Source organism: Myripristis murdjan, chromosome 16 (assembly GCF_902150065.1).
Source record: "Myripristis murdjan chromosome 16, fMyrMur1.1, whole genome shotgun sequence".
NCBI lineage: Eukaryota > Metazoa > Chordata > Actinopteri > Holocentriformes > Holocentridae > Myripristis > Myripristis murdjan.
This window is the reverse complement of record NC_043995.1, coordinates 31,821,098-31,836,163: the sequence shown is the minus strand read 5'-3', so window position 1 is coordinate 31,836,163 and position 15,066 is coordinate 31,821,098. Positions and strand designations below refer to the sequence as shown.

At 47.2% G+C, this 15,066-nt stretch overlaps 1 protein-coding gene across 1 annotated transcript in view; it reads right to left on the bottom strand.

The window, feature by feature from the left end:
* Positions 1–13,799, bottom strand: part of bmper (BMP binding endothelial regulator) — a 34,718-nt gene extending 20,919 nt beyond the window's left edge. The window contains exons 1-2 of the mRNA XM_030071770.1: positions 13,341–13,799; positions 10,083–10,168 (exon numbers count right to left, since the gene is read on the bottom strand). Coding sequence (XP_029927630.1) covers positions 10,083–10,168; positions 13,341–13,443 — 189 coding nt within the window. The 5' untranslated portion in view covers positions 13,444–13,799. The remainder of the gene's footprint in view (positions 1–10,082; positions 10,169–13,340) is intronic.
* Positions 13,800–15,066: the final 1,267 nt, after the last annotated feature.

Sequence of the window (15,066 nt, the reverse complement as noted above, 5' to 3'; positions counted from 1 at the left end):
CTCAGCACAACTCACTGCGCTAAAAACTGGACGTGGAAATGCAAACCGGTGCAACGCGGTCCGACTCGCCCCGGCCAAAAGTGCCAATGGAAAAAAGCCGATACAGTTCCCCCTCCATGGCGGGTTTTCGGGAAGTTTTTAACATCATTACCCTGCTGGTTTGTTCAGGTGAGCTGACTCATGTCGAGCTACAACTCCGAGTAATGAAAAAAAAAAAAAAAAAGGGAAATCAGGTGCTCTTTTGAGAAGACTGGATCAACGGAAAATATATTTAAGTTTGTCTCCTCCTGTGTAGAATCTGACCGGCAGACTTAAAGAACATCCACGGCACGCTGTTCTGTTGAAAAAAATGTTCTTTAATATTCTTTAAGTTTGCTGGTGCTACTCTACACAGGATGTTTAATAAATAAGGAGACAAATTTAATTTCCTCTAACTCTTAATGGTTTGGAGTAGACACTCAGGCTAAAGACAAGGCAGTAAACTAACCTGCCTTATCACGCAGTTCACTTTACTGAGTGTGACTGACTGGATCTGCAGACACACCACAACAAGCTGTTTTAGTGTGTTTTCTGTTTATAGCCCGCTGGTTATTTGTGCCCATCAAATTCTCCAGCGTTCCTCCACGCAGCAGCCAGATGTGGTTTCTACAGCTGCAAATCCACTGGAACGCACACTATCAAGACTTCATCAGGTTTTACAGCGACCGAGAAAAACCTTCTCCAAACGCTAAGTGTGTTCTTTATTGAGTGGCCTCTAATTAGTGAAAAAGAAAGCCGTTCAATCTTCACACCTTCAGCTGTGAGCTTTCACACTCACACTCCTCCCTCCGTCCTCTTTTCTGCCGTCGTTCTCAGAGAGGTTATAAAACTGCATCCGTCATCGCCGCCGGTGCACTGCGCACTGCGCTGGTGGAACCTACCGGACTTTCACACCCTGCTTTTTATTGCCGACTTTATCCACACGCTGTGTTTTTTTGTTTTTATTTTACACACTGTGACGGTTTACACAGCGTTGCCCCGTGGCACTGCGGCAGCCGGCCCGCACCAGGACGGATCAAAGGAGGGCAAAAATAAAACAGGGCAGTTTAATATAGCAGCAGCGCTCCAGCTAAAACCAACCACACTGAGGACAGATGATGTCATGACGGAGGAGGAGGACGGGAGGAAAAAATAAGAAATAAAAAGAGAGAGAGAGAGAAGAAATGGAGAGGAGTTAGAGAGGGAGACATAAAGGGAAAGAAAGAAAAAGGGGAGAGAGAGGGAGTAGAAACAAGTGAAGGCATCAGAGTGCTTTCAACTTACATTCAATCTTGTATAGGCTCTGTTTCAGGGAATTATGTTATATTACAACATATAAATAAACTTAATTCATCATGTCAGCATATTATAGAATTGTGTAAGGCATTTTTTATTTAATTGTTTGGCCATATGTTTCTATGCTTGTTTTACTTGTTTTTCTATATTTTACTTACATTTTTACCTTTATTTGTCATGACAAGATCAATATTTTATTGTTAATATCATTGCATTTCTTTTTCCTTTATCTTTTATTTTCCACCAATTGAACTGAAACTGACACTGAGGGCAAAGGCATTTTTGTTGCTGTATTGTTGATATTTACATTGTTGATGCACTTTAAACTCTCTGGTGGTGTTTGTGGTGTTGTCTCAAGCTTCAGCTGCACGCGTGTGTTTCTGCAGGTAAAACACACACACAGCAGTGAAAACTTCAGTTTCACCTGGTTGTGTTCGGCCTGCGGTCGGCTGCTGCGTGTGTGTTTTACCTGCAGAAACACTCGTCTCTGAGCTGCTGTGGCTGTTTAGTCTGTGCATTGGCTTTTGTTTTTCTTTACAGCAGCGTTTCTCAGCCTCCATCACTTGAACGCACGCGTCGCGACGGCGGCTTTGAAACGATAACGACGGCAGCCTCAGGCTCCGAGGTCGTGTCCTCACTCGCTCTCTGTGTGTGTGTGTGTGTGTGTGTGTGTCCTGTTAGCCATTAGCACAAAGTGGTGTTAAGAGATGTAGCACCCCCCACCCTCCTGTCTCAGGGTCAGAGGTCACGGCAGGTCACCACGACTCATATACTCTCAACATACCGCCGCAGCGCTCCGGGGCTTTCTATTGGTCGACGGGTGGTCTGTGGGCGGGACATCTGTCTGTCACCGAGGGTGCCGAACCCAGGGTGGGCTGTGCTGGTATGCTCGTGTGTGTGTGTGTGTGTGTGTGTGTGTGTGTGTACTGCAACAGAGAGGATGTATGTATTTGTTCGTTGAGGTAAAATAACTTCAGATGAATCAGTAAAGTATTATAAATTGCAGCAGATCAGTGAGAAGCTCTGTGTGTGTGTTTTTCAAGTCGCTGTGTGAAACCTGACTCATTTTGTGAAGGAAGGAGCTTTTATCCTGTTGCAGTGTTTTTCTTTTCTCTGAATTTTTAAATTTACTCAGAAAACTTTAATACAAACGGCCTTGAATTAGTCAGATTTCATTCCTGGCATGAAAGATCACATGCAGTCGGTTCTTCACTGACCCTAACCTCTGATTTAAGTCTGCATGGGAATTTTAAATTGAAATACACGATAGCTGATTATAGTTTAATTATAGAATTAAGAGATTTAGAGAAGATTACATGTGCAGATTTAAAATTTTTTTTTTCTAAATTCTAATCTCAGCTGCTTTGTGAAAATAATGACTGAATGAAATGTGTTTATTTGTGTAACAGCAGCAGGTGACAGACCGGATCCTCGAACGTTATTTCACACTCAACCAGTTTTCTATTTTTTTTTATCCGCCACTAGGGGGCGACAGTGCTCACTGTTTGTCCCCATCACACTGGATTTCTTCTTCCTCAGCGCTCCTCATCATCACTCACCCCTCTCTCTCTCTCTCTCTCTCTCTCTCTCTCTCTCTCTCTCTCTCTCACCAACCAGTTCTTTATCCTTTTTTCTGTCTCTTTCTTTCTTTCTTTCTTTCTTTCTTTCTTTCTTTCTTTCTTTCTTTCTCTGTCACTCTCAGATTCCACATTTTGTGTTAAGTTCACAAGCTTTACTTGGAGGAATGTTGAAAACGGTATTGTCACAACACAAGATTAAATCAAACTTTCTCCTTTTCTCTCTACTTTTCTTTCACGCAGCCTCTCTCTCTCTCTCTCTCTCTCTCTCTCTCTCTCTCTCTCTGTCTCTCTCTCTCTCTCTAACAAGCTGTCTGTCATGGTGAAGGATAGAGAGATCAGTCAGGGTCTCTTAGCAGAAGAGAGAAGCTCTTAACTTAACAGCCCACCTAAGCCCTTAGACCCCCACCCACCCCCCCACCCTGGTGACCTTTAACCTTTCACCCTTCCTCCAAAACAAACAGGTCGCGACCCCCCGCCGGCGAGCAGGAGCCACAGCAGCTTAGGGCGAGACAGGTTGAAAAAGTCAGGCTGGGAACTGATGTTGTAAACTGTTTCTCAGCACTTTTTTTTTTTTTTTTTTTTTTTTTTGCCAGGGATGAGCTGTGAGTGCTGATGTAAACGATCATAAACTGCTACTGGAGTTACAAAGAGGCAAAAAAAAAAAAAAAGAAAAATCCAAGTGATGTGACACCAAGCGATGCACTTCTTGGTACAAAAGTTCGATATTTTGTCAAAGGTTATGTCAAAGATTTTCCTCGTTCACAGCACTGCAGTCACCCTACAGATCTGCTGCGTTCAAGTGCTCCTCGTCAGCTCGTATTTCAGAGTTTTACAATGATGAACACACCTCGTCATGCATTCAAGATTTTCTAGTCAGAGATAATAACGCAGACCTTTTGATGGCTCTTTCAAAAATGTTTTTTCTGCTGCAATGGAAGAATGAAGAGATGATTTCCATCAGATTTGTAATTTAGATTTTAATGTGTTCGCTTGCCAGCAGTTGTTATGTGTGTGGCCGCCAGAAGGTCAGCGAAGAGTGAGAATGTCACGTCGTTGGTATCTGGGGTATCATGTCAGACTTTCCCTGCTTGTATTCGCTGCTTTACGGGGTCGTTTCAGCTCGGTCAGCCTGTAATTACAACATTTCCGAGAGCATGTGAAGGCAGCATCTCTCCGCCGCACAGACAGCTGGCACGACGCAGAACCACTGAGAAAATATTTAGGAGATAATGAGGTGAATATTGGACTTTTGGACCCACGGTGCGGTTGTTTGGCTTCACAACACTTGGACTCTGCTCTTTCCACTAATTTTATGGGATTTTTTTGAGTAATTTGAGGTTTTTTCAGCTCTTTGGAGCTCCGAGGAAACAGTCTCCATCGGGTTCTTTGGAGAAAGCCGAATGCTGTATATCACACTGAAATTATTTTGATAGATTCTGTGATTGTGATAATATATTCTTTCTATTTTATCTTTATTTTTATTTTATTTTATTTTTATTATTATTATCGTTATTATTATTATTTATTTTTTTTTATTTTTTTTACTTGCACAGTGCTGGAGTTGTTGCAATTACATTTCACTGCTGCTGTACCTGTAGATTCATGCATGTGACGAATAAATCTTGAATCTTGAATCTTGAATCTTGAATATTTGCAATTTTACTGAGGGTGACCAATTTTGCATTATAATCCTAATTTTAACAGGGAAAAAAATGTAAAATCAGGATGATGTGATTTTTGCTGGATTCTGCACTAAACTGTCATTATTTAACATCTGGAAAATACGATTTGGAGGCCAGGGCATCTCTGCAGCTCCATACTACTATTAAAAAACTGCAGCTGCTGTGATTTGGATATTGCTCTTGTCTGTATTGCGATTTCAGTCCAGTTTCACCTCACTGAGGGATGAAGAGAGAGCCGGTTCACACAGGTAGATTTCTGCAGAAGGAACTCGATCACTGTTGCCATGGAAACCCTTCCTCGCATCTCTGAGCGGCGTTTTACATGTGAGCAGGAAAACAGAAACTGACAGGATAAACACGACAAACACGCGAGCGCACAAAAAAAAAACGCTGTTCTATGTTCTGACGACGATACAAGGAAGTGAGAAACACACGTGCCGCCGCCCCGGCCAATGGCTGCTCTCCTCTGCTGTCACCATGGTAACAGATCGGGGAACGCAGGTATTGGAGAACACACGTTTACTGGAGTTTTGAGCAGTCCGAGTAAGGTAACACATGAAAATGGAAATGTTACGTGATTTCCTGCCATAATCCGGTCACCCATAATAATCCAGTTTTTAGTCGGCATGGAAACGCAGTGACTGTAGGGGCTGCTGTGATTCCCAGCCGGCGTCTACACTGAAAAACCTTTTTAAAGAAACGCTGCAGGGAGCGTGACACCGGAGCAGGAAAACTTCAGAAACACGTCTGTCGTTTACTGATCCGCCTCTCCTCGACTGACCCTTTTAACTCCTCTCTCTCTCTCTCTCTCTCTCTCTCTCTCTCTCTCTCTCTCTCTCTCTCCACAGAGGAAGGAAACACTCAGACGCTTGTTCGTCTCGTCTCTTCCTCTCCTCCTGTCACTCTTTGCCTCCATTAATGTCAGACTCAGATGGCCTGATGGAGAGAGAGAGAGAGAGAGAGAGAGAGATGGAGAGAGGGAAAGAGGAGGAGATAGAGAAGGAGAGGGGCAGAGGCTGATAGAGAACGAACATTAGACAACAGAGGATCAGATATTCACTCATCCGTTCATATTTCCTCTTTCTTTTAATGCTGTTATTCTTCTTTTCTCCTTTTTCTCTTCACAATGTGCCACCTAATACAAGTCTGACTCATCAATTATGGAAATAGAATAGAATAGAACAGAATAGAATAGAATAGAATAGAAGGGAATACAATACAATACAATAGAGTAGAGTAGAAGGGAATGTGTGTGGAGGCGTGGAAACAGTGCTATCAGGTCCCGTATTGATCAGCTTCTGTTTGAGGACAGAAGCTGACAGGAAACGACCTTTGACCTTTTCTCTCCTGTGTTTGCTGACCTTCTGTGCTAATCGATCACGGCTACTGTGTGTGTGTGTGTGTGTGTGTGTGTGTGTGTGTGTGTGTGTGTGTGTGTGAAACTCCCGGCCTAGAGTTACCACATAGTTTGCATTAATCTGTGGACACTGGAATGTTTGCTCCGTCGCTTATCAGGCTGCCGTGACCTCTGACCTTTGAGGTAGCGCGGCTGATCAGAGAGCACGAGGACGTTTACGGTTCACACCTTCTGGCTTTCCCACCAACAAGGAAACGGTTCTGTTCCAGTTCAGGAACCTGATTCTGAACAGTTCTGAGCGTTTCTGCAGAAAATAAACAGGCTTGGGAACCGGCTTGGTTCCCAAAGCGTCTCCTGAAAGTGGAGCTGTGACGCCGGCGGGGGGGCGTGTGCTGCTCGGCTGTCGGCCAAAGAAACAAAACTATCGCTCTCAGTTTGGACGTCTGCTAATTTTCAGGGAAAGATGAAAGCAAACTACCAGGATACGACTTGCGTGGGATAATAGTCTGAACTCAGATCACAGAAACACCTCCGCCTCAGCGGTTCTGAGGATCCCAAACAGAACCGGTTCTAGAAGCAGAACCAGAGGAACCTCAGCAGCTCATCACCACGGCGACTCACTGCCAGCGAGTCTCTGCGCCTCCTCGCTGGCAACTGCAAAATACAACACTGAAACTAATAACTGCTTTCATCGTTCATTTCCCTGTCTACTTTTTTTTTTGTTGGTTTTTTTTTTGATTAATCAAGTCATGATTTAGGGGCGGTTCCCCACACAGAGTTTAAATGAAGGCAGGACGAGGCCTTGTCCAGGATGGTTAGGAGCGGCTTTCTGCATCACGTCTTAACTTCAGGTTTGTTGCTTCGACTCTGTGGAGTCTTTGATTAAGATAAACAAAGTGATAATATAATATAATAAATAATAACCAGACACTCAGAGTGTGGCTTCTTCTCACACAGCTGCTGTCTCTTCATGAGGATAAAACACATCACTTCCTGTGGTCGCTGCTGCCAGCATGAATCACCTTCACCTGGAGCAGGTAGGAGCTGAGAGTGAGCCGCAGCACCGAGGCCTGCAGCATGAGGCCGCCTCCCCGTGCACCTCGCCCTGCTCGCCCTGCAGCGTGAGGCCGCCTCCCCATGCACCTCGCCCTGCGGCGTGAGGCCGCCTCCCCGTGCACCTCGCCCTGCTCGCCCTGCGGCGTGAGGCCGCCTCCCCGTGCACCTCGCCCTGCAGCGTGAGGCCGCCTCCCCGTGCACCTCGCCCTGCTCGCCCTGCGGCGTGAGGCCGCCTCCCCGTGCACCTCGCCCTGCTCGCCCCGCGGCGTGAGGCCGCCTCCCCGTGCACCTCGCCCTGCTCGCCCTGCTCGCCCTGCGGCGTGAGGCCGCCTCCCCGTGAGGCCGCCTCCCCGTGCACCTCGCCCTGCCAGTGAAGCTGTGTTTGAGCTGAGCGTGGCGAGAGGCCGGGGAGATAAGAGAGAAATTAGAGAGAGAGAGAGAGAGAATATGAGGGAAGGAGAACGAGCGAACGAGCAGACAGGCGGGCGGATGGAGGGATGAGCGGTGAAGAGCGAGACGGGAGACGGGTGATGGACTCCTCCGAGATAACGGATCGTCATGGCGACCTGCCTGTCAGTCAGTCTGTCAGCTCCGTCCGCTGCCAGCCCCATTACAGCGCTCCGCCTCACCCATACACACACAATGCCTCCTCTGTGTGTGTGTGTGTGTGTGTGTGTGTGTGTGTGTGTGTTGGCCCGGCCACAGGGCCATTAGCAGGTACTCCAGAGTAACTGGGGAGCCCCCCTGCACCCCCCCTCCTCCCCCCAGACCCTTATGAGTGACACTGGAGCCCCGACGGCTGAAAATCCTGGCTCTTTAAAGACACCCCCCCCCAACACACACACACACACACACACACACACACACACACATACCCAAAAGACAGCATGGCGTCACAAGAGCCTTTCCGCCTGCCATAGTCTTTCAAGAGTGCATGTATGTGTGTGTGTGTGTGTGTGTGTGTGGAGGAAAGTGGAAATTGGGGGAGGGGCATGTCACAGGACAGCAACATGGCCGTTCAAGAGTGTGTGTGTGTGTGTGTGTATGTGTGTGTGGGGGCAATTCAGGTATTTCTAAGTGTGCATGTGTTTATGTTTAAATGTATGTGAGTGGCTTTATGAGTGAGTGTGTGTGTGTGTGTGTGTGTGTGTGTGTGAGTGTGTGTGTGTGTGCAGGGTGGGGTCGGGGTGGGGGTTAAAGCGCAGATGAAAGGCCCGCTGATGACTGATAGCATTCAGCAGGGCTCTGGCTGATGCCTGCCTGATAACACAGGCGAGGGGGGGGTGAGGGGGGGAAGGGGGGCGGGGCTCGCAGACGGCCAACCAGGGGCCGGCGGAACCTTTCGGGCAGCCAATGAGGAGCCGAGTCTCAGCCACAGACGGCTGGACCATCCGCAGACGCCAACACACACTAACAGGAGCAGCGTGTGTGTGAGTGTGTGTGTGTGTTTGTGTGTGTGTGTAGCTCTCAGGATCACACACGCTAACTCAACAACGATTGATTTTAATTTTTTGCCAAATTTTCCACCATGAGCCTCAGACACCGACACATCAGCTGATCAGTGTTTACACAAACTTATCAAAACAACAAATATTTCTTTTTTCAAGGCCAATTTCACTTCATTTTACAAAGTAATGTTTTTTTTAAGTAATATAAATATATATATGTGTGTGTGTGTCTCTATATATAGGCCTAGAGACACACACACACACATGTATCGTGTATTTGTATGTATTTTATGCAGTTTTTACATCTGTGTTTTTTTTCCTTTCTTTTCCTTTTTATAATTTATTCATTTCTCTCTTTTCTCTCTGTGTCTATTCCATATTCACAAATATATGCAGATACTGTGTATGAGTATAGAAGATGTAGGTACACACACGTATAAACATGCACTCATGCACACACACATGGGCATGCACACACACACACACACACACACACAGCTCCAGTTAACCTCAGGCCGGCTACACATGAATGCAAAATGCCGCTGCCACATACACGCAGGCGACCATGCACACACACACACACACACACACACACACACACACACACACACACACAGTTGACTCCAGGTCGGCTGCGTGGTTCATGGAGGGCAAAGCGCTCGTCAAAGTCCGAGCTCAGCGCCGCGCTCGCCGCCTCCGGCCACATGACGCCTTTAAAAGACAAAACCCTCCGAGGGCAGCGACACAGAAAAGCCTCTCGCTTCCATTCTCATCCCCTAAAACAACGACCTGCGCGGCGGGCCGGCGGGGGGGGGCGGCGGGGTCAGGGGTCAAAGAGCACATGTTCGAGGAAAGAGTCGTCCCCTAACGCTTTAACAGCCGGGCCGAGCCAAGACAGCGTGACGACAGGCCGGCCTCTTAAAACAAACAATCCCCACTTCACGTTTCACGGGGCGTTTTTTCTGTAAATCCTCAGAAAACAGTAAAAGCTCCCGTTATAAAGCGAGCGCTTTTCCTGCTCTCGCGCTGTAAAACACAGGATCCCCACTTCACAGGTCGCTTTTTTTTTCTTTTCTTTTTTTTTCTGCAGCTCCTCATAAAGAAATGAACTTGCATCATTGCATCCTTTTCTCCTTCCACAAGTCAGCTGCAGCGGCCTGATAGGAGCCGCCTTTTAAAACATCAGGTTCCCCACTCCGTAACCTTCCTCTTCCCCTCAACAGTCCAGTCTTTTCCCACCGCTGCAAATCATTGTGTCGGCAAGGTTTCCTTTTAAAATACACAATCTCAACTTGATGTTTGGAAATCCTTCAGTTTCCTCATCCCCCCAAAAAAAAAGAAAAAAAAAAAAAGTCTGCCCTTGTCTTACATTTTGCTCAGCTGACTGATTACCAAAACCACATAAAGCTCAACAATCACTTTGCAAATATCAGTATCAGCGCTGAAAAGGTCGTTTTATCCTTGCAGACCGTTTTGCAAAGCTGACACAAACAGGGCGGCAAGCTGCTCTCAAGCCGGGGCAATGACAGCCAGGAAGTCAATGTCACTGCCAAAAAAAAAAAAAAAAAAAAAAAAGAAGAAGAAAAGAAAAGAGAAAAGAAAAGAGAAAAGATGTCTGACGGCAGTGGAAAGTGTTTTTTCTTACCAGGCAGACGCAGGTGATGCAGGGGTTGTCGGTGATGTTGGGGATGTGCAGGACCTCGCCCTCGTTCTCACAGCTGGCCTCTGTGCCTGGGACACACACACACACACACACACACACACACACACACCGGGACACACAGGGGTCACCTCAAAGCTGCGTTCACTGTCGTCATGTTCACATCAGATCAGTTTGTCTTGTCGTCCAGGTGAGGATGACGCCACCTGAACCTGAACGCGTCTCTGACTCCGACAGGCCCAAAACACAAAGCGCGATGCTCACACTCAGCTGCTTCCTCACGTGCTCTGAACGGGTCTGAACACCACAGAAGAAGAGACAGGCGAGTCCGTCACGTTGGAGGATGGTACAGGACGCTCGACGCTGTTTATTCCTGGATTATATTTCCTGTCTCATTTCACAAAATGTTCCTAAAGCCAGGCTGGTCGGAGCACACAAGCTCCTGCTCTGGACGCCGCTCGTCCTCTGCACCTTCATCCTCCATCTCTCTGTGCAGATCCAACTCTCTGCTTTTTTTCTCTACCTCTGTGCACGTCCCTCTCGTGATTTGTTTCATTTTCACCTTGAATTCAGTGGCTGAAATCCCCTCAGAGCCAAAACAAGAACATTAAAGTTTCATCTCATGTGTCACCGTGACTTCTCTGGTAACTTCCCATCGTGCACTCAGATTTTTTCAGGAGTAACCGTCCTCACAAAGTCAGCTCTACCCCGGGGAGTTAAGGGCCGGGGGCTTGTTTGGAGGAATATTTGTCGCATCTGTTGTCATGGTGCTGCGACCTCTGACCTGTGGATGCTTGTAATGTTGGTGATCTACAAATTCAGGCTCTTTCTGCTTATTCTGCCTCTCAGTTTAAGTCTCTCTGGATCCTCAGCTCAGTGTCTGTTTGCAGCTGAAAGCCACAGTTTCATCAGGCTGAAGAGTTAAAGAGATAAACAAGAATTAGGTTGTAAAAAAAAAATAATAAAAAATCGAAATATGCGGTAAACTAGAGGTGCAGAGGAGGTCCAACCAAAGCCAAACTCAGTCCAGCCTTGACGAGGTGAGGTGACCCGAGCAGAGCTGAGGCTGTTTGTCTGAGCGGAGAGAGGAGCTGCTGGTTCGGCCAGAGCAGACGGACCCTGCCGACTCCACCACTGTAAAATTTACAACCTGCATGTGTAATTAAACCACAGGGCTTTAACTGAGAGGAGGGGCAGCCGTCTGCAGGGACCGTGGAGAACCTCTGCCTTGTCCTCCACTGCTGATCTCTCTCTCTCTCTCTCTCTCTCTCTCTCTCTCTCTGTCTATCTATCAAGACCCGTGCACTGTCCTGGTGTTTGGACCTGTCACCTTTTAGTTAGGGGACAATTTCCCTTCATCACATTTATTTCTTTTAGCTTCTGTTTGTGGGGGAGACAAAGGCAGACAGATTCCGACTCAGGACGTCCCGGTGGTTCCATGCCCACCAGGACGCCTCCCTCAGTGCCGGGCCACCCTGCTGCAGTGAGACATTCACCCAGTCACTCATTAAGACCCCAAACCCTCCCCAAAAGCCCCGGTCCCCTCTTGTCTTTGGTGCAGGAGACAATAGACAGATGATATAGCACATATTTGGAATACCAGGTAGAGGAACCTGATCTGGTGGGATTAGACCGTAATGCTGCAGCCTCCTCAGCTGATGCCCAGACACAAGGGTGTCGCTTCTCTTAATTGTCGAAATGAGCCATTCCAAACAAACCCGTCCCAAAGCGGTGCACTTTCGACCGCAGACTCCCATCAGATTAAAGCTTTTTTTCTTTTTGTCACGGATTCCCGTCTGAGAGGAGTCTGACTCTAAAGATGACAGATGAAACCGAAACCTCACATCAGAAAAGTTATTCTTGGGGCCATTTGTGCTGCAGCCTGCACTGCAGAAAAGGGAATGATAAGTGCAGAGTAAAACCCCTAATCAGAGGAGTTATTATCATACACTCTCATTCACAATCTTTCAAGAAAATTACTGTGAAATTCAGCCGATCCTCGTTCTGCGGTGAAAAGCCTAGAAAGCTTCTCAAGGGCGCCTGAAAGTCGCTGGACCGAAAAAAAAAAAAAAAAAAAATCACAACCTGCTTTATTTATAATGCACTTGAGTTTTGTCAAAGAGCCGCAGGAGGAGCGCCTCCGCGGCCTGACTCCCGCTGCTGTTTGCTCTGTGATAAGACGCATGTAGGCCGGCCCGCCGGGTGATACACGCACCTTTTATTCTCCGTTTCTATTATTCGCATTTGTCCGCGGCGCTGCAGGGCAAACAGCGATATCATATGAAGCAATGGGCCTGTCAGAGGCTTTCAAAGGAGAAAGGTTCTCGGGAAAACGCTCCTTTGGACCGGGAGGAAGAAACACAGCGAATGAACAGAGAAGAGCAAACAGTTCCAGCAGAACAGGTTGGAGGAAAGCTGCTGTTGCAAAGCTCTGGCAAATATAATGAATAATTATATGATAAGACTATGACCAGTCAAATCACCACCGGTGTGGAGAAATCTCAGCTTCACCTCCACAAAAAACTGACTTTGTTATTTTTGCGCATTAAAAAGCCCGATCCCACCTGGCCTCCCATCTGTTTAATACAAATCACCAGCATGAAAACCATGACTTCATGTCAGGGAGATTTATGCTCGTCTAAAAACTGTTTCTGCAAATGAGCAGGCTTTGTTAACAGGGCTGAAGGAGAGTTTATCTTCCACTTCAGCCCTGGCTCTGGCACAAGAAGCCAAACGCAGCGGCTCCCTGCTCGGGATAACCCGGGTCAAACGGCACCGAGGCGGGATATTTCCAGCAGGCAGCCGCAGTGTTGGATCGGCTCCATGGCTGAAGTTTGGCGAAGCGGTCAGCAAAGATATAGTGGAGTGAAATATAGTGATATAGTGAAATATGCTAAGTTGTGTCAAACTTATATAAAATAGAAAAAAGAAAGAGAAGCAGACGAGAACAAGTCTAAATCCGCGCGGCTCTCAGCTGCAGCAATTTTTTGCTCCCGCCCGGAGGCTGTTTTCCTCCTGGTGATCCCCAGCTGGAGGCCACAGCCTGGTTTACCCACCTTTTAATTTACCGCTACATCACTGGCGGTCAGAGATATTAAAGCTGGGACTTTTATTTCATGCAGCCGCCCGGGCTCAGACACACCACGCAGGCTGGGGGAGCACGGAGAGACGGCAGACTACATTCTGGGGAGATTTTACGCACGGTGGGTGTATTATAAACCCGTGTGATCCCTCTAATCTTACCTGTAATTAGTGGAGAGGAGGACCGCGGCGTTTGGAGCAACAAAATCCAGAAGAAAAACCTACAGGTGGACCAGGAGGGAGGGCTGAGGCGACGAAGCAACATCCTCAGGTTTAGTCCAGGCGTAAAAAAATTAAATTAATAGAAACTATAAGAGGAGTTTGGTGAAAACGAAGAAATCAGAGCAATCCAGCGGGTCGACGTGGGAGCCAATATCCAGTGAAACAGATCCAGGTTCAGGCTTTCTCCTGCAGCACTCCGACTTTTATTCCAGCTCAGAAAAAGACAAAGTCCTCTTCAGCTTGTCACTTGGTGTTGAAATGCAAAACGACAGTCGCCCTGACGCACGAGGATCACAGCGACATTACAATGACAAAGACGCACGGACAGACAGGAGACAGCGCGGCTGTGCATGTCCTGCACGGAGGACAGGAGTCCGCAGAGGAAACGGAGGAAAGAAACCTCCAACAAGTAAAGAATAATAATAATGATGATAATAATAATAATGATAATAATAACTGAGTAAAAGTCGCGGGTGTGAGGATCCTGAGGGAAGTCGCGGATGATTTGGGAACAAAAAAAAAGAGACTTCGCTCTCATCCGGTAGGTAATCCCAAAGCAGTCTGAACCACAGTGACTGGAGCGATATGGAAGCTTGTAAAAATAATAATAATAATAATAATAATAATTACAAAACTGGTTTATAATCGAGAGCGAGCTCCGACCCGTGAATCATCCTGTTATCCGCTCGCTGCGAAAATCTGCGCACAGAATCCAGGTCCGTTTGGCGCATGGATGCTCGATGCCGACTGTCCGGGACGGAGGAGTGGACTGCAGAGCCTCTCTCTCTGTATGGCGAGTGTGTGTGTGTGTGTGCCTGAGTGTGTGTGTATGTGTGTGTGTGTGTAAGAGGCGAGCTGCCTCTCCTCCCTCCGGTATTAAAGCGGACCTCTGGTGTCGGAACGCAGCAGAAAGCCAAAGCCCTGCCTCCTGAGTTAAAGCGGGGACCTCCTCCTCCTCCAAACCCTTAAGAACTTTTCAAAAACCCCTCGAGAGATTTTTCCAAAACATTCCAGACCGTTTCCAAAAACACTCAAGGCCTCCTTCAAACAAACCCCGGCAGCAGGAAGACTCTCTTTTTTTTTTTTTTTTTTGTTATCCCACCAATCTAACGTCCAAATCTCCCTGCTCTCCTCTCTTATGTTTGACTGCCACTGAACCTCTGTGCACAATGAAGCTGTGTGTGTGTGTGTGTGTGTGTGTGTGTGTGTGTGTGTGTGTGTGTGTGTGAGAGAGAGAGAGAGAGAGAGAGAGAGAGAGAGACCCACCTCCTGCTGCTGGATCCAGTTTCATTACCAGCAGTCCAGGGGAGCTACATGTGTTTCATGTCTCTACGCTGTGGATGTACATGCTGGAGAAGAAGAGGAAGAGGAGGAGGAGGAGGAAGAAGAAGGAGAAGAAGAAGAAGAAAAGGAAGAAGTGGACTGAGCTGAGGTCCGGTGCAGGCTGTGTGTCCTGCAGCAGGTCCACACATTTCCAGTCTCCGCTCACTCAACAAAATGAGCTTATCAAAGTGAAATCAGGGGGAACCTGAAGGGGTCAGAGGTCAGCGGGTCCCAAACTAGGGCCAGGGGGCCCTTGAGGAGACGCCCAAAGCAAACCAAAGTTTAATTTAATGCAATATGCTTTTCAGTTAAAGAAAAAAAAAAGAAAAAGAAAAGAAACAAG